This window comes from Jaculus jaculus, chromosome 18 (genome assembly GCF_020740685.1).
Source record: "Jaculus jaculus isolate mJacJac1 chromosome 18, mJacJac1.mat.Y.cur, whole genome shotgun sequence".
Classification (NCBI taxonomy): domain Eukaryota; kingdom Metazoa; phylum Chordata; class Mammalia; order Rodentia; family Dipodidae; genus Jaculus; species Jaculus jaculus.
The window spans coordinates 29,052,121-29,072,091 of record NC_059119.1 but is presented as its reverse complement, the minus strand read 5'-3'; the positions used below and the strand labels follow the sequence as shown (position 1 = coordinate 29,072,091).

Genomic DNA, 19,971 nt, shown 5'->3' with positions numbered 1-19,971 from the left:
ACATGAGGAAGTTTGCCATATAGCAGAGTCTATTTTTTTAATCCATTTGCACGCAGAAAAAGAAGAGAGAGAGAGAGAGACAGACAGACAGACAGAGAATGGGTGTACCAGGGTCTCTAGCTCCTGCAAACAAACTCCAGTTGCATGTTCCACTTTGTGCATCTGTCTTTATTTGTGTACCTGGGTCATTAGGCTTTGCAGGCCAAGTGCCTTAACCACAGAGCATCTTTCCAGCCCCAGAATCTTTATATTTTATGCTATTTTTTATTTATTTGCAAAGGTTGCGGGGGGAAGAAAATGAGAATGGGCGTGACAGGGCCTCTAGCCCCTGCAAACAAACTGCAGAAGTATGCACAACTTTATGTATCTACAGCAGAATCTTTTAGTCTTAGTCCTCTATGCATGTGGTTGTATTTTCTGTCTTTAAAATGTGTATATGATTCTACTGGGGCGATTTGTCTTCAGAACAGTACAGGTGCTTGCCACCATAATGATTTATCCCTACCACCTTTACTTACCCTTTGGCCAAACTGAAAACTGTTCAGTGCTTTTCTTGTTCTTTATGAAGCGGAAGGCACTGGGATGTAATCATTTCTGTGGTAGCTGCTGTGGTTGGCTAGGTGCTGAGTTCTATGGCAACATGAAGCCTGTCTGTTTTAGGAGAGAGAGAGGAAGAAGACAGGAGAAGGTGAAACCTTGTCAATGCAAATTGTTGTGGTGAGAAATTCAACAGCCACAGAAATTTACTGGCAAAGTCCAAGGAAATAGATATCATCTATAAGTAATACTTAGTGTGTGATAATATTTAATGATCTTATTGTGCAAAACTGCCAAGGCCAGTAGTATCTCCTGCTGTTTCATTTCTCTTCCTGTAAAAATTACCTTTGAGAAATACTAAATGAAGTCTTTTCTTTAAATATGCAAACGTATTATTTATTTATTTGAGAGTGACAGAGAGAGAAAGAGGCAGATAGGGAATGGACACACCAGGGCCTCCAGCCACTGCAAATAAACTCCAGATGCATACGCCACCTTGTGCATCTGGCTTATGTGGCTCCTGGGGAATTGGGCCTCAAACCAGGGTCCTCAGGCTTAACAGGCAAGTGCTCAACTGTTAAGCCATCTCTCCAGCTCCCCAATGAAATCTTTTTATATGTTCCTGGTAGCTTTTGAGATTCTTGCGGTTTTACATTGTCTACAAACTTACTCAGTATAGATGACCTTTAATACATAGATATTTGGTGCTGGGTTCTGATATTTGGGCACCAAGGAATAGCTTATTATCTGAACTGGTTGCTAAATTTCTGATAGTGAGTAGCACAGATTCAGATATGTCCATCAGATATGATATGGAGTATCAGAGTTTCTCAGCTTTGACAGTGATGTGTGAGTTTAGGTAACTTAAAAAACATTCTATTTATTTATTGTTGAGAGCGAGAGGGAGGGAGGGAGGGAAGTGGGAGGGAGAGAGAAAGGAAACAGACAGACAAACACACAGAGAAAGAGACAGATAGAGAGAATAGGCATGGTAGGGCCTCTAGCCACTGCAAATAAACTCCAGAAGCATGTGTATGTACCTTGTGCATCTGGCTTATGTGGGTCCTGGAGAATTGAACCTGAATCCTGAAGTTTCACAGGCAAATGCCTTAACCACTAAGTGATCTCTCCAGCCCCACAGGTAACTTTTTTTTTTTTTTTGTAGGGGGGAATAAGCTGTCTTATATGCATCACTGTGTCTCACCCAAACTTTTCTGTAGTCACCCCATTAGAGAATTGAGTCCTGGTCAGCTGGGTGAGACAGGAATACCACTGTTCTAATCAGGATGACGTGTGTGGTAAGATGCTTAGCAGCATCCCTGGACTTGGCCTTGAGGATTCTAGCCGTAGGTCTCTTGCTACCCTAGCAATAACTACATCTGTAACAACCAAGTGAGTCTCTAGGCATTGTCAGATGTCCTTGAGTGGGAGTGAGGAGCACATTTGTCCCTGTTGAGAGTCACTGTTATAGTGGGGCATGGTGGCACATGCCTTTAATCCTAGCACTTAGGAGGCAGAAATAGGATCACTGTAAGTTCAAGGCCAGCCTGGGAGACCCTTCCTTGAAACCTCCTCCCCCCACCCCCCGAAAGAAAAGGAGAATCACTGTTGTATACCATTACACTGAACTAAACTTTAAATAACATGACACTTGGGAGAATAGCAGAGTGGTATAGCCACCCAGAGATACTCACTTTGTCATTTGTGTGGAAATAATTTTTTTTGGAATGCTTTCTTTTAAATTTTTTGTTTATTTTTATTTATTTCAGAACAACGGGGGGGGAGAGGCAGATAGAGAGAGAGAATGGGTGTGCCAGGGCCTTCAGCCACTGCAAATGAACTCCAGACGCGTGCGCCCCCTTGTGCATCTGGCTTACGTGGGTCCTGGGGAACTGAGCCTCGAACCGAGGTCCTTAGGCTTCACAGGCAAGCGTTTAACCACTAAGCCATCTCCCCAGCCCTGTGGAAATAATTTTAAGGAATAAAAATATGAATAAAAGAGAGGAAGAGATTGTTTTTGAAGTTAAACACAAATGACATTAGGTTTTTTTACATAAAGAAGTTGAACTTTTCTTCCAAGCAAGTGTTTCTCAGATGTGTTCTAGTCTGCCAGTAGCTTCCTGGGTGGCCTCCTTGCCTGTCACTCTGTGTCTGTTCTGTGGCCTCATTGCTGCTTCTGTGATGGGTCCTGGGTAGTATGCCATCGCTACAACCAGCAGTGTGCGCTCCTTTCTTTTCTTTTCTCCTTTTTTTCCTTGGCCTTCTCTGCTGTCTTGAGCAGATGGCTGCCCTCTGCATGCAGCTGCTCTCCTCTCACAGGCCATCAGCTTGAGGCATTTATTACCACTACCACTTGACTCCATGTCTGCCGTTGTGTAACTTACAGAGCGTCATTTGTGTGCATGTTGGAAAAAGTCATCCCTCTATTTTGAAAACAGTAGAACCCAAGGTTATTTATTTTGGCGTTTTCCTTGTGCTCACATCAGAGTCCATTAGAGTTATGTGAGTAGAGGAGCAGTCTGGTAAGATGGCTGTATCCTCGGCACAGCTTCAGCCACACATCATGCTTCTGAAGTAGAGATGGCCACTGTGTTATCATGTCATAGCTCAGACTTTATCCACTGAGCATACTTCCTGAGGGGTGCAATTATCAGGACCTTGATACTGTTGATCCTCCATAGTTGTGTAATTAGAAATCCCACTCAGCAGTCTTAACCCAAAACCTACTGTACGTTCAAAATTATTTTATTCTCATGACTGTCATTTTCAGCACAGAAATACTAATTCTAAATCAAACATGTTGAAGAAGAGTGGGTAATAATGAATGATAGCTTGCAGGAATATTCCTAGAGCATTGTAGTAATTCAGGTAAGAATTGATTTGAGCAGGCAGGGTGAGAAAATTAGTTTCCTTTGTTGAACGTTAGTGTTTGGGTAATGATGGCTGCAAAACCCTGGAAGACTTCTGATTTGCCTGGTTTTTCAGTACATGTTGTAGAGCTATCTATTTTAATCTGTCTTGTCATCAAAATAATGGAAACATGGTTTTACTTTCACTGTAGGAGGTGGAATAAACAGAGGCTGCAGGACCGAGAGAACTCTCTGAAGCTTGAAGATGAGTCTGAGGAAAGTGATGCTGAATTTGATGAAGGTTTTAAAGTACCAGGTTTTCTGTTCAAAAAGCTCTTCAAGTATGTGCTGTTTGTTCTGTCCTTTGTATTTGTCATTGAGCCATTGTGTACAAATTAATATTTCAGAAATTACACAGTAGTTACCTGTGGGCCCTTAAGGTACTTGCAACAATTTATTGCAAATACAGGCACTGTCAAATGAAATTTTAGCCACATGCTGTTCATTAAAATTAGATGATAATAAATTGACTAACGTGCGCATTGGGTTTGTTTGTAAACTGATGAATCTGTGTGGACCTGCCTCAGAAAACTAAAAGCAGAGCTGGTGAGATGGCTTAACAGTTAAACACTTGCCTGTGAAATCTAAGGACCCCAGTTCAAGGCTCGATTCCCCAGGACCCATATTAGCCAGATGCACAGGTGGTGCATGCATCTGGAGTTCGTCTACAGTTGCTGGAGGACCTGGTGTGCCCATTCTTTCTCTCTTTGTCTCTTTCACTCTCTGTCTGTTGCTCTCAAATAAATAAATAAAAATAAACAGAAATAAATTAAAAAAAAAGAAAACTAAAAGCAATCATTTAAAAGCTTCTGCATTGCATTACATTTTTGTTCTTAGTAATTTTAAGGGACCAAACCTCTAATTTCTTAAATTAGATGAAGTTAATAATACTTGTATATTAAAATCATTATCAGGTGTTATATATTAAAATCAAATCATGGTTAAGTTTTTTTCTGTTTCACTTTTTATTTCCATATAAAAATGTCAATATGGAAATAAAAAGTGTTGTTGAGTTTTGAGAGTCTTACCTAAGAGTGCAATTTTTTCAGCTGATCAAATGTGCATCCAAATATTTTATGTAGATGTCATTCTAATGTGAAAAGAGAAGACAGAGGCAGCATCTTGAGGATTAAGTTGCTATTGGAAGCTGACTTAAGTTCTATAAGTGGTCAGTTGCTGATGATGATGACCGGATGCTGCCTGATAGATGCATGCTATGAACTATACAGCTGGGCAGGTCTCCTGTGATGAATGTAAATAATGAGGGACATTTTCACCTCTGGGATTTACTTAAGATGCTTTAGGAAGGTTTCTTAGCTATGTATAGGAAGTTAAGCCATTAAACAGCTGCTTTCTTTCTTTTCATATCAATTCATAGACCAGAGCAGAGTACAGACTTTTTTTGGTGAGTGGATTAAGTTTAATGTCCTTCATAGATTCAGGCATCAGATATGTGTGTCTTAAACTTGTGGAAGATGGCTTCTTAAAAATAGCATACTCTTTGTGATTTCCTCTCAGTGAACGCTCCCCCCACCCCCCTCTCTCTCTGTGTCAGTGTGTACACATATGTAGACTTTTTTTCTTTTGTAGTTCTGGGAATCTCACTCACGCCATGCAAGTATTCTACTGCTGTATTCTGCTCAAGCAGAGATCCTCCTTCCCTCTCTCCCTCCCTCCCTTCTCTCTCTCTTTCTCTCCCTTCTTCCCTCACTTCCTCCTTATGCTAGGAATGGAACCTAGGGCTTTGTTCATGCTATGAAATTGCTCTACCACTCAGCTGTGTACCTCTCTCTAGTCTTGTGTTATATGTGTTATAGTTTTATTTTTCCTATGTTGGGAGATATGGGGGAGAGAAATAGTAGTTATTTTATCCCATTAAACACACAGCAGAGCTGAGTCCTAACTGTATATCAACTTGGTTAAGCAGCCATGGCTGGATAGAGGAAGAACAGTGTCAAAGGCAAAGTCTAAATTTCTAGTGATTCCTGCAGAGAGATTTATTCTTTGCCTAGAGAAGTGCCTCTTTGTTTATTGCCTGTGCTCAGTGAAAAATAATTATGGGGCTGGAGAGATGGCTTAGCAGTTAAGGTACTTGTCTGCAAAGCCTAATGTCCTGGGTTTGATTCCCTAGTACCCACGTAGAGCCAGATGCACAAAGTGGTGCATGCGTCTGGAGTTTGTTTGCAGTAGCTGAAGGCTTTGGCATTCTCTCTTGTCTTCTGTTTTTTTCTCTCTCTAAATAAAAATATTAAAAAGTAACTATAGAAAGGTAAATAAAGACTATACTTATTGGCAACTCTTTATTTTCTCTAAAGTATTGTTTATTAAAGGATAAGTAAGCTATTATCCATTTATCCTGGCAAAAAGGAATGCTCAAATGGTAGGCAGCATTGATTTTAGAAGGACAGGATACCTCTGCATGGGCAGCAGGTGATGGGCTAAATGTCCTCATGAGTCAAGTTGAATGAACAGTCTTGTATGAGTCACCTTTTCTAGAAAAGAAATTTTACAGTTAGTAGAACCAATTTCACTTTATTAAATATATGTAGGAGTCATTATGTTGGCTGTTAACCTTGTTATAGTTAATATAAGTACATGTTTGTGTCTTTAATTAGTCTTAATTACACATTTGTGAAAAGTATTTTTTCTTTTATATCTATACAGTATTTTGAACATTTTATAAATTTTACACAACTTATGTATATTTTCTTTTACTGTAGGAAAAAAATATAGGATGAATAGAATCTCTATTTTCTCTTTTATGATTAAGTTTAGCCAAGCCGATTTAATTATAAACTGCAGATACATTTTTACTATTTACTGCACTCTGTGGAATTGAATTAACAGGGTGTACAGTTACACATAGGGAGTCAGAAGGTACAGTTTTCCATTTAAGTGCTATTTTCTGCAAGATAATGTTTAACTTTAAATTTCTGTTTTGAAAGTCTGCCCAGAAAATGCATTCATCTGTATAATTTAGCAGTAATATGACATACTTCAATCTTTTGACCTTGTTTTTTAGCAGACTAGTAAATGCAGTCTTGGGTTAGTTAGTACGACAGTGCCAAGTTCCAACAATTGTCTGTGGTTATTTGTGCTGCTTTGTCCATGGGGACAGCAGAGCAATTTCCTTTCTGTTGTACCATCATCTGTGGGAGTTGTTAACTTTTCTAAAGTGTAAATTTTAAATGCTTCTCCAAGGTTTTGGAAACTAGATCCCATACTCTGCTTTCATTTTAACCATGTAGTTATTTTATTGTTTAGTATTCAAAATTTAAGAAATCAGGGGCTGGAGGGATGGCATAATGGTTAAGGCATTTGCCTGCAAAGCCAGAAGACCCAGGTTCGATTCCCCAGGACCCATGTTAGCCAGGTGCACAAGGGGGCACACACGTCTGAAGTTTGTTTGCAGTGGCTATAGGCCCTGGTGTGCCCATTCTCTCTCTCTCCCCCTCTTTCTCTGTCAAATAAATAAAAATAAAATATTTTAAAAAAATGTAAGGAATCAGCCCAAAGTCTGTTAGTGGCTCTGATGGAGCCACAGCCCAGGCCCCTCACTCCTCGCCCAGTGCATATCCCTGTGACCAGGGTGGAGAGTGCTTTTATGTGTGTGTGAGTTTCCTTCACTGCAGTCTGAGGCCTGGCATGTGTGCTGGGTGAAAGAGCCAGCCACTCCACACCGTCTTTGTTCAGTCATCTCAGCTGTTAGAGACACAGTCACAAGGCTGCCTGGAGAATGTTTTTCCTTAAGTCTTGGCTTTAGTACTACTCATTTTCTTATAAGCATACCATCAGGTGCCCTTTGAAAGCTTTTGCAGTTTAGGTTTGGAGATGCTGAAGCACTCATCACTCTGTTGCTGCCCCTCCAGGGTCACACACGATCCAGCATTTTGGTTTGCTCTTATACTCCCTCTGGATACCAAACTGTTCGCCATTCCTTCCATGTCTCTCAAAGGCTGCTTTCCAGGTTCTTCCCACTGTGCTTATGTGTGGGCCACAGGTGAGAAACTTCTTGGCCCAGTGTTGGGTGGCATTAGAACACCCAGTGATGATCCTGGGGTGTACAGGCCCCTGCCTGGAAGAGCTTCTCCCATAGTTGCTCTGAGATCTAGCAAGCGAAGGTCAGTTGGGCTAGGATTAAGTGAAAATGAGTACACACTCTTTTTTTTTTTTCACTTGAGACAGGGTCTCACTGCATAGCCCAGGCAAACCTCATGCCTCAGCCTCCTTAGTGCTGGTATTAAAGGTATATATTACCATGCCTAGATGACATACCAGTTATTTTTATTCTTTTAGTTTTTGAGAGAGAGGCTTTGGAATATTTATTTTTAGAAAGTGAAAGTAGAGCCAGCTTATGAACCTGTTTTTCTTCAGATTCCTCATCTTATCACATTTGACGTTTGGGGCCCAGCAACTTCTTGTAGGGACTGTCAACGGCATCCTAGAATGTACACTTCCTTTGGCCTCTGCCCCTAGATCTCAATTATACTTTCTCACTGGTAATAAAAATGTCTGTAGACATTGCCAAATGTCCCCACAGGAGCCAATTATCCTCAGTTGTAAACTATCGGTCTAGATTATCTTCAAAGTGTAATCATACAATTCTGGATTTCAATTTTGATTTTCTCTCTCCCTCTCTCTCTCTGTCTCTCTCTCTCTCTCTTTTTAATCTATAGTAGTGTGGCTTTGGCCAGTTACACAGCCATTCTGAGCCTTTACTTCCTGACCCTAAGATCTGCTGAGAGTTGCCTCTATGCCGGCTGGTTGTGAGGCTGTGTCCAAACCACCTGGCTTTGTGCCTCCAGCAATGGGCTCCTTAAGTGGTAGCTGTTATTCTCGGTGACATACCACATGTTTATGGATTTGTCTTTCTTCCCAAATTAATTGACCTTATTTTTATACTAGACTTCATTGGGTTTGATCTTTCGCCCTTTTTCCAAAGTCCATAGTCAGTATGTTTGCTATAATTAGTAAAGTTACAAGCAGTAACTTCTCAGATTCTCCTTCTTTTGTAGGTAACATTAATGATAACAGCTAGAGTCAAGCTTTTAGATTTGATCTTCAAAATTCATAATTGTGACGTTGTGGCAAATCTACTGAGACAGTGTTAAGCCCAACTCAACGAGACCTGAGGTTCAAAATGACATTGATTTCCCATTCTTCTTCCCATTCTGCCTTTCCCTCCTATTTTGAAACAGGGTCTCACACCATAGCCCAGGTTGTCTTGGGTCTCCTGGTGGTCTTCTTGAAGGCTAAGGTTTCAGACGTGAGCCGCAACACTTGGTTCAAAATGAGATTTTAAGTAGGCTGACCAGATACCCAATAGGAACTACCAGGACAGTGAAGCATCAACAGTAACCCTACCTTCTTTTACTGTGGGTAGTTTAGTAGCCTTGGTGTTTCCTGTGGAGAACAAATCCTTTCACTTTTATCTTAAGTGGGTTTCAATTTAGATTGTTAACTTAGCATATAATCTCATAGCATTCCATGGTCTTTTACTCTTGAAAATGTTTTTGCCTTACTCTCCTTTTTTAAAAAAACTACTTTTTAAAAATAGGTTACCATTGCTGGAGAAAAGAAATACCAACAACATTTCTTTTAAGAGTTGATAAGGAAATATTATTTCTTTTTGATCTGTTTGTCTTATTTAAAAATTTAATAGATCTGATCTTATAACTATGATAAAATCCATGAATTAATTTCTGCTTTAAAATATTAAAAGTCCTTTATACTATTTACTGTATATAAACTGTTTTTTTTTATATTTGCTAATAATATGACTGGATCATCTGTTGTGTACTAATTTTGAGACCAGCCCTATTATTCATACTTGTTTATGGCCTTAAAATTTAATTTGATTTTTCCTATAAAAAGATAATGTGATTACAAAGTGACTTTATGACAGTGTAACTATAAATTGTGGTATTCTCTATCCTGCTTTATTGGTGTTCCTCAGATGGAAAAATAAATGCATTTTCTCCTTTTATAAAAATATATGCAACTTTATATTCTAAGAATATTTGGGATTCTTACTTCCCAGAAAGTGAATAAAAGATAGTAAGTTTATGCTTGTTTACCAAGCTATTTGTAATGTTGAAAAAGAAATGAAATAGTCCCTAATTACCCCATATATCAGTTTAATTAGAAATGTGTTAACATTCTGTAAAGAAAAATTAGTGATTTTATGCCTATGTGATCAAAAATGTATGACCTCATAAATATAACACTTATGTAAAACACACATCCGGCATGTTTCTCTGACGGGTACTAGAACCTAGCTAAATGATTAATTCATGAGTACTTTCTGTTACAGTCTATATTACCCACCATTTGCCATTTTCTCTTTTCTTGTTGGTATTTGTTGTTGTAGGTATCAGCAGACAGGTGTTAGGTGGCTGTGGGAATTGCACTGCCAGCAGGCAGGAGGAATTCTGGGAGACGAAATGGGATTGGGCAAGACCATCCAGATAATTGCCTTCTTGGCAGGTCTGAGCTACAGCAAGATCAGGACTCGTGGTTCAAATTACAGGCAAGTGCTCCTCTGCAGACTGTCAGTCTGTGGAGCTCAATTAATATTTCATCAGATGTATTGCTGTGGAGGAGGGTCTTGTGAATTATTGATGACATTTCAATTACAATATTCCTTTAATTCTTTTAGTGGGGGACATCAAAGGAAAAATTTTACGAGACAATGGAGCTGTAGGGCAGGAGAAATTAAACATGTAACACTTTTAATGAATTCCAGGCATCGATGCTTCATTTTGCAGATGAGCCCCACTAGATATTTTGGGTCAATATGATGTCTAAGGTTAGCTCTTGCAAATGGATTGTTTACAAACTCAATTATGTTAATATCAATAGTTTACACAATATGGAATTTTAAATTAGACATAATACCTTTAGTCCCATTTATTAAATTTTACATTAAAATGTTTGTTCTGGCAGGAGACCAGGTGAGCATTACAGTAAGTGCAAAGTCTATTCATGAGGAAAGTTGAAGCTTTGAAGAAGCCATTCTCCATGATTTCCTTCACAGTCTGTATACTTGACAGCTTGTGGAGATGGTGCACACTGTCTTTTTGAATGAAGTTACTTATCTACTTGCTATGTTTTGGACATAACTACATAACTGTCTAAAATGATAGAAAACTATGTGTAGATCTTTGTCTTTTTACTTCTTAGAAATTTAAGTAAACTATTAAAGCTTTCATATCCTAAAGGAATAAGTATTTAATCTGTTCAGTAGAGAAGCACTAAAATGCTTGATCTTAAAATCAAGAAATGCGAGTATTTTCATATTTAAACTGTAAATTGGCTTCGTGGGAAGATATATTGGCAAAAATGGTGCTAGGCAAATTATGTAGAAAGTTTAATTTTGAACCCAGATAACCCAAGAGTTTCTCATATTTCAGATGGCTTATTTAAATGAGTAGCCCGCAATGGAGTTACCAGGTGGCTGTGTCCTAAGAACTCAGACATTCACTGCATGTAATTTGAAGGTGCCTTTGGAACAGTGTCAAAGTCACTGCTCCATCCATACCCCAGAAATATTTGTTAGAGAACCAAGCATGAACTGAGTAAAAATCATCATTTTTAGTCTCCTGAGTATACACACTGCTTTATTTAGTACTCTTGTTCATTTAGCAAGCTAACACTTGTTTGAAGAGTACTTGACTTTCGAATACACTTAAATAACTAGGAGGGAAAAAGCAGAAAAAATTTAAATGTAAATATTTTCTTGTTACAAGGAAGTTGTACCGAATCAGAAATTTTCTTCATTGACCAGAATACTTCTTCAGATATCTCTTTCACATTGCCTGGAAGTGTGAAAACATTCTATCTAGCCCAGGGGAAAGTCAGGGTGGAAAACGAGCATGGAAGGTTTTCTTATTGGACTATTATTAGCTTAGCATTAAAAAATACTTTTTCTAGGCTGGAGAGATGGCTTAGCAGTTAAGGTGCTTGCCTGCAAAGTCAAAGGACCCAGGTTTGACTCCCCAGGACCCACATAAGCTATATGTAGAAGGTGGCGCATGCATCTGAAGTTTCTTTGTAGTGGCTGGAGGCCCTGGCCTGCCCATTCTCTCATCTCTATCTGCCTCTCTCTCATAAATAAATAAAAATTAAAAAATACTTTTTCTGTTCCAAATAACCTTTTTGGCTTGATCTGAGTGACTTTTTTTTTTTTTTTTTTTTAATAACTTGAATGTCCCAAGTTGTTGCAGATGGCTTCTAGGGGCTGTCTCCCTAAACTATTTCTAGAACTTTCTTACTTCTGTTTTTTCTTTTTCTTCCTTTCCTATCATCATGGACCTACTGTCGCATCTTAACACTATGGAAATTATTTCTATAGTGTAGTTTTGATCTAAAAATTAAAACATGTTCTTTCCAGTGATGATAAATTAGGAATAAAATCAGGCCTAATAATAACCACCAGCTAGAATCAATTGAATATCAATTATCATGTCCTCTTTTCCATAATAAGATAGTGTGGCATATTGGACTAGCTAACAGTGTTAGTAGCAGTGGCTTCCAAAAGTGGAGAAGTGGCGTAGTCACACCCTGGGCTCTTCATGAACAGAGGTGTAGTGAGGAGTTTGGTTGTTCTTCATGTAATGTGCTAAGCAACTTAAAGGACAGTTGTAGGACATGTCCTCCTAAGCTAGGTGACCATTAGGTGAAATAAAAATCTGCGTGAGTTAGCACTGCTTTGTTGACTCTGTATGTTTTCTCTGAGCTCTATGGGCTTATGTTAAGGGCTAAACACTGGAACTATGCCATGTCTAATATCAAGAAACTTCATGCTAAAAAAAGTTTGGTTTGCTTGTTTATCCTTTTTTTTCAATGTGCGCTGTATACCTGTTCATATTTAGAATAGGGAGAAGCATGTTGCATGTAGTTAATAAAGACATATATTGGCCTGTGTATTCCCTTTTCATTTTGCTATTCATGTGATAATGTTGGTCCCTCTGAATTTATGATGGAGAATTCATAACTTCTTTGCCTTTCAAATTTCAGTTAATACTTTGGTGCTTTAGTTATCATTTAATTAAGTTCAAATGGAGAAACAAGATTACTATTATAAAAAGTAACTTTTAAGGGTAAATATTAGCCTTTTAATGGCTAGTAAGTTGTAAGCTGTAACTAGTGGGTTTACACCCTGCAGGTTGAAATATTTGACCATGGGACTATTGACTTCTAAATTCATTAGGTAATCAATGGTAATCAAAGATGAAAGGAACCACCGTCTGTTTGATAATTGATGCTAATCACTCTAGTACATCTAGTCATTTCTTGTGCTCATCTCACTGCTACTGAGGTTGGGAGAGGGTGGTTCACTTGACTGTTAATGGGCTTGATTGCCCCTTCTGTGGTTCAGGGACAGTTTTTGCTTTGGCTGTGGGATTTCAGCTCAGCATGAAAACCTCCCTATTTTTTAATAGAGGGAGAATGACAAAATAAAGGCATAATAATGCCAGATAGCTGTTGAACCAGAAGGAAATAGTAGTCTTCAGTGACAAAGTGTGTCTTTGACATAGAAGTTTGAAGAAGGTTTATTATCAAAGACAGAACATGATGTACAACCTGCAGAGGCATATATGTGCATAACAAGCTTCTTTGAATGTGAGCTTGTTTGAAAGTATTTTAGACAGCTGCTGATTGGTTGTTTGCTAATCCCTGCTAAGTGCACATTGATGATAACTTTTATTCCCCTTGGAGAATATAAAGAAGCTGGCACATTTAATCCTTTTAAAAAGGAATGCTGTCATGGAAGGAGCCAGGGGCCAGGGCAGAGTCTCACTCTCCCTAGGGACCTTGAGGGCACCTGTCTGAGACCTGTCTGTGGTGACAGCATGGCTTAGAAATTCTGTTGAGAGAGATGAGTTTGCTGTGTCCCACTGGAGATCAGGGGAGGTGGAGGGATCATAAGTGGATAAAGGCATTCATAAATAGAGTATAAAAGTGAAGTGTCTTTAAGTCAGGCCAGTTATATTTTAGTTTTATAATGAGTTTCAGTATTTTAAACATGTGTGGCTTATGTCAAGTCATTCACAACTGTTTTTAAGTTCAGTAATCATTTATTAAGATGTAGCAAGCAAATAAAATCCACACAGGATTCCCCAGAAATAATCTCTTTCAATTTTGATAGGTTTTCTTTCAATTATTAAAAAAAATGTTTTCATATTCATTCTCTTACTTGCTATAAGCAGGAACTGAGATCATTTCAGGAAACTGTCCTTTCTTTGCAGCGCTGGGGAAGAGTGACATACATCAGAGCAGAGTCCTGGCTTGCATGGGTACACCAAGGAAGTGTTGACACATGGTGTGGAGACAAGGGGACAGGGAAAGTGCAGTCAAGGAAGCTGAGGTCTAAAGGATGAGAAGGTGCTGATGGGAAGGAGAAGAGTAAAAGAAGGAGCAAGAAGACAGTATGTACTTGATAGGGCCTGAGCACAGTTAAGGCTGGTGGGTTACTGGCCATAGGGACAGGTGTTAGGAGTCATCGCAGTTAAGATAGGCGAGGTGAGTGGGGGTTAGAAGAAGCCAGATGCTCATGGTCTTATAGCCTAGGCCAAGGAGTTTAAAGCAGTGAGTAGCAGCTACCGAAGGCCTTGACTCAAGGGGTGAGGCATTCAGATTTTGCTTTCAGGAATAGAGCAGGAAGACACTATAACCTAGATGAGATGATAGTGGCTGGAACTGACACAGTGACAGTGTCGAGTGTACCTTGGAGAGAGATTGAGGGGGTAGAAGTTGATGTAAGTTGGTACTGATGACACATTGTGTGGAACAAAAGGATTGATCAGGGAGCAAGCCTGGAATTGTGGTGTGGACCGCTGGAGAATTGGTGACTGTTGAACCCATTGGATTGAGAAACCCTACGGAAGAGGTGGCATGCGGTCCCATGGGGAAATCACAGTTGGAACTGATTTGTACTTTATCTTAAGCTCTGGCTAGCACCTAGACCCTGCTTATGAACTATATATACGGCAGCAGAGAGCTAGAGAAATGGCTCACCTGACCTGCAGTGTGAGTCCTTAAGTCAATTAGTTCTACCCAGCCAGCTTTGAAAGTGTGCTGAGCACTGACAGGCTTCAGATGGGCAAGACTCTGCTTCAGTGGCCACGTCAGCAATCAGGGCCCCATACGGTTGAACTCTATGGGAGGGAGGGTAAAACCAGCTCCCTGGAGCAAAGGCAGACAGGGAAGGAGGAGGAAGGGGAGGAGCCCATGGATTCAGTGGCTACCACTAGCCTCCTGGCTACCTGGTATCAGGGAATTAGGGTGATTTCATAAATAATTTTACTTTAAAAAATTTCTCATGAGAGCTGGAGAGATGGCTTAGCAGTTAAGGTGCTTGCCTGCAGCGTCAAAGGTCCAGGGCCCAGGTTCAATTCCCCAGTACCCACATAAGCCAGATACACAAGGTAGTGCATGTGTCTGGAGTTTGTTTGCAGCAGCTGAAGGCCCTGATGTGCCCATCCCCCCTCACTCTATTTCTCAAATAAAGTAAATAAGTAAAAAGAAAATATTATGAGCATTTCTCAAGCTATTAAAGATTCCTCAAAGGCTATTTTAATGTTTATATGATATTTTATCTTTTTAAACAATCCCTGCCCCCTTTTGAGGCAGGTCTCATTCTAGCCCAGGCTGACATGGAATTATAAATTCCAGGCTGGCCTCAAACTCAAAGCAGTCTTCCTACTTCAGCCTACTGAGTGCTGGGACTAAAGGCATGAGCCACATACTCATTTTAACAAATCCTTTTAGCATTCACTAAATGACACCATTCTAAGCAGTTCACAGATGTTAACTGGTTTCATCTTCATAGCAACTCTGTAAGGTCAGTGCTATTATGATTTCCACTTGAAGGCAAGAAACTATAGTTCAGAGGGTTAAATAATGTGCCTGAGATCCTATAGTTTGTACATGCAGACAGCGTCCCTAATTGGAGGGCCTTTGCTGTGGAATGATGAGTAATTCTTCCCTTCCCTTATCCCTGGACATTTAGGTCATGTCCATCCTGTCTGTAGTATAAATAATGCTGCAAGCCATATACAGCCTGGAACATAAGTGTTGTGTTGGGATGACTGGGTCTGTGGCTGCTGGCAAAGCTCTGGTTGGTACTTAATGCTGTTCAGTGCTTTCACTGTAGCCCCGTGAGCTTTCTCGGGGGCAGCTTTCCTGGGAAGAATGGCCACTGGGATGCTCCTGCACTGTATTGTCATTGTGCAGGGAAGTGGGTAGCATTTTATAGTAAGAGCAGGTCACAGCAACCAGAAAACTGACTTCTAAGCATCCTTCCATTGCCTGGTGACATGTCACCCTAGGCCCAGAGCCTTTGAAGCCCCTGAACTCTGTCCTGCCTGATTGCCAGGGCAGTGAAGATGTTTTGAGATTCTGGATGGAAAACTGTTAAACTGTAGAGCTTCAGACAAATTTAAGATGCTGTTACATTCACCTAAGTTTGGATACAGTGTGTTAATACAAGTGGAGAGAAACTATTTTTTGTACAGTATCGGTTTGATTTCCCCTTACTCACAATTCCTGCAACCACAATGATGAATGAACTGTAGATTTTACTTGCTGGGTATTACCTCTAGATTTTTCTTTAAAAAATATGTCAACAGTTTTCATAGTTTGCATGTTTTGAACCATTCAAAGTTTGTTTTTTTGGCAGTTGGTCACTTTCTCTGCTGTCTTTCATGGTTGTGTGTTTTCTTCTTGGACCTTTGGGTGCAGGTTCCTGGGGTTGGGCCCCACTGTAATTGTCTGTCCAACAACAGTGATGCATCAGTGGGTGAAAGAATTTCACACATGGTGGCCTCCATTCAGAGTGGCAGTTCTACATGAAACTGGTTCCTATGCTCACAAAAAGGTAAAGTTACAGTGCATCAGTACTGTTTTTTGACCTCTACCATACATATTGTGTTTTCTTTGGACCATGTGTTTGTCATATGAGCATTCCTGTGTTTCTCTTATGTATCTAAAATTATTGACTTGAAGCCCTGCATTTTCCAAACTGCTATGAATACAGGCTTTCCTGTTCTAACAGTCTGGTGATGCTGTGATGTATGGTCCAGGAAAGCACAGCTGATTGTGCACCTGAGGTTACAAGTTAAGTGACCTATGTGGCAGTGAACTGGAGGGACTCTGAGCAGTTTTAAGCAATCCAAGCAAAAAGTACACAGGCTGAGCATTCCTGATCAGAAGTCTGAAATCTTCCATACTCTGAAACTTTGCATACTGATATGGCAATACAAATGGAACATTTCATAACTGATGTCATGTAACAGGTTATAGTCAAAACAGAGGCACATCAGAAATATGCCGGGCTCGGTGGTGCACACCTTTAATCGCAGCACTTGGGAGGCAGAGGTAGGAGGATCACTGTGAGTTCAAGGCCACCCTGAGACTGCATAGTGAAGTCCAGGTCAGCCTGGGCTAGAGCGAGACCCTACCTTGAAAAACCAAATACACACCCACACACACATCATCATCATCATCATTGTCATCATCATCAGAATACACTTCTGGTCTTAAAACATTTTAAACTTTTTTTTCCCTTTTTTTAATGAGAGAGTGAGAGGGAGACAGTTGGTGTGCCAGTGCCTGCAGCCACTGCACTCAAACTCCAGACACATGCACCACCTTGTGTGCTTATGTCATTTTGTGCATCTGGCTTATGTGGGATCTGGAGAGGCAAACATGGGTCCTTAGACTTCACAGCCAAGTGCCTTAACCACTCAGCCAATCTCTCAAGCCTCTAAAACATTTTGGATAAAAACATTTGACTTTAATCTGCAAACCCATCTGTTAGTACACATTAAAACATGGTTTTGATGAAGGAAAGGAGCAGCCTGCCACTTTGAGAATTTTACAGGTTCTATCCCCTTTTAGTTAGTTACATTGCTTTTTGGTTCCCTGGATCATCTCACATTAAAATTTATATTTTCCTCATTTGCAGTTTTATTAAAAACTACATTATTAAAAAGTAGGTTTGGGGCTGGGAGATGGCTCAATGGTGCTTGCTTATAAAGCCTGCCAGCCCAGCTCAGGTTTAATTCCCCAGCCAGACTCACAAAGTTGTGCATGCACCTGCAGTTTGTTTTCAGTGGCAAGAAACTCTGGTTCACCCATACTCCCATCTTTGTTTCTCTCTCTCTTTCTCAAATAAATAAATAAAAAGGTGACTTATTTCTGATCTCAGTGTAGGTACATTGTATTAGGCCTTTCTTTCCTGGTTCATCATCTAGACTGTTAGCACTATACAGTAGATTCTGTGCATTTCAAGCACAATAAATATTTTCCATATAAAAATAGCCCAGGTTTAAGGGTCTTCCGAGCTCTTGAGTGAGCTCTCCTGTGCCCCCGGAAAGCAGCACCACTTGTAAGGTCTTTCTCTCTTGAGAACGACAGTGGGGCCACTGACTTCCAGTGCCTCTAGCTTTGCTCATGCTGTCTCTTTTCTTCTAAATTCCCATGTATTTATGTTCATGGGTAAGCAGGGTTTTTGATAGAAGTGGATCAGGAATGTCTGTGAGTTGGTAATTCCAACATGGTTGAGATTAATCTTCCATATACTAGTTGTTGTTTTTAAAACCCACTGTCTTTGCCTAAGATTTTAAAAGATATTTGGAAAATGTGAGTTAAAATAATTAATAAATATGGTAAATATCATGATTTAAAAGAAAGTGATTTTTAAAAAGCATTATGACAGTACAATTTAGTTTGTTTTTCTAGGCAAACTCTAAATTGTTATAACTATCATGATGTCCCAATGCCAAACATTTCTGATTCTACTTTTCACTTTCTTATCTCTTGACATCTTGTAATATTAGTGATAAAAATCCTGTAGCAAGATTCATTAGTAATATTTGTCTTGTAAAGATATAGTTTGCATCTCCTCTTCCTCTTAGTTAAGTGCATTCATTTTACACCTTCACCTGGATTGTGCTTCCTTGCAGTTCTTGAGTGAACTGAAGCAGACTTCTAGAGACCACTTGCATAGACTCCCTGGTGGGATTGATGATGAACTTGCCTGTGAGACCTACAAACTGTTTGTTTAGAGGGCAAAACCTTTAGGAGTAGATGTTCTACTTTGGGCTACAGTGGCTTCACTGTTCTGTTGTTGTTCTGTTTATTTCTGTTCATGTAGCCTTTAAATTTTTTTTTTTTCAAGGCAGAGTCACTCTCTAGCCAGGTTGACCTGGAACTCACTTTGCAGTTCCAGGCTGGCCTCGAACACACAGTGATCCCCCACCTGCCCCCCAAATGCTGGGGTTAAAGACATGCCCAGCTCATTTATTCTTTTGAGGCGGACTTCTCTATATACCTAGCTGGCTTTGAACTTGTCCCAGCCTCCTCAGTACTGTGGTTTTACCTTCTGAGATGTTTTTACACCAATGGTCACATACATACAAATGGTTGTTTCTCATTTTCCTTTAGTGCTTTTCAGTTTATGAAAGACTTCAGTTTCAAATTTCTTATTTTAGAATAGCACATTACCATTTCCTTGTGTGTTTTTTCCCTCCAACTCCATCCTCTACTTCTCCTTTCCTATTATGAAGACCAAGATCTCTACGGATGCAGTCACAGTCTGTTGTCCAAGAGTGAAAAAAATGTACTAAAATATTTTTCAAACTGTATTCTTGACTTGAAACATAATCACTTACTATTTCTTGCTAATGCTAGTGTCAGTTTACTGTTTGGGTGGCATGTGGAGGATGTCACGAAGTTCCTGCATAGAGAACTTTGGTGTCATTCCCAAGGTCCTAGATCCAGATATATGAAGTTACACTTGATCACTCTAGTCCTTCCTTTCTTACCTGTCAGAATAGATGTTGTCACCTTTTCATACATACTTGTTAGGCACAAATGTGTGTCAGATGGTAGTAGATTCTACATTTCTTACTCATATTTCTAATATTCTGTCATTGCGGGTTTATATTCTGAACTGGTGTCTAATGCCTGACTTCCTTCCTTTCCTTTTCAGGTTTCTTTTTCCTATAGGTGAGCTTTGCATTCAGTCAAAGGGACATTTGTTCTGAACAAAATAGGGAAGAAGACAGAGTGTCTCTTCAGATATTGAAAGGAATAAATGATAATTGTCCTCATTATCATTGGCAGGGACAATCTTTATTTTCCTAGTGCTTTATGTTTTACCTCATATGACATGAATCTTAAAAATTAATATTAAAAAATTATTTAGAGAGGACTAGAGAGATGGTTTGGCTGTTAAAGCGCTTGCCTGCAAAGCTGAAGGCCCCCAGTTTGATTCCTCATGTTTGATATACCTTGCAATGCCAGATGCAAAAGATGGCACATGCATTTGGAGTTTACAGTGGCTAGAGGCCCTGGTGTTCCTATTCTCTCTCTCTCTCTTATAAAATAAATCAATAAAAATATTAAAAATTAGGCCAGGCATGGTGGCGCTCACATTTCATCCCAGCACTCAGGAGGCAGAGGTTTGAGGATCATCATGAGTGCAACACTACAATGTGAATTCCAGGTCAGCCTGGAC

General features: G+C 39.7%; 1 protein-coding gene across 4 annotated transcripts in view; it reads left to right on the top strand.

The window, feature by feature from the left end:
• Ercc6 (ERCC excision repair 6, chromatin remodeling factor) overlaps window positions 1–19,971 on the top strand; it is an 84,151-nt gene that overhangs the window by 33,486 nt on the left and 30,694 nt on the right. For all 4 annotated transcript variants that reach the window (XM_045137442.1, XM_004658042.2, XM_045137444.1 and 1 more), the window contains 3 exons: window positions 3,599–3,727; window positions 9,817–9,975; window positions 16,191–16,326. In XM_045137442.1, coding sequence (XP_044993377.1) covers window positions 3,599–3,727; window positions 9,817–9,975; window positions 16,191–16,326 — 424 coding nt within the window. The remainder of the gene's footprint in view (window positions 1–3,598; window positions 3,728–9,816; window positions 9,976–16,190; window positions 16,327–19,971) is intronic.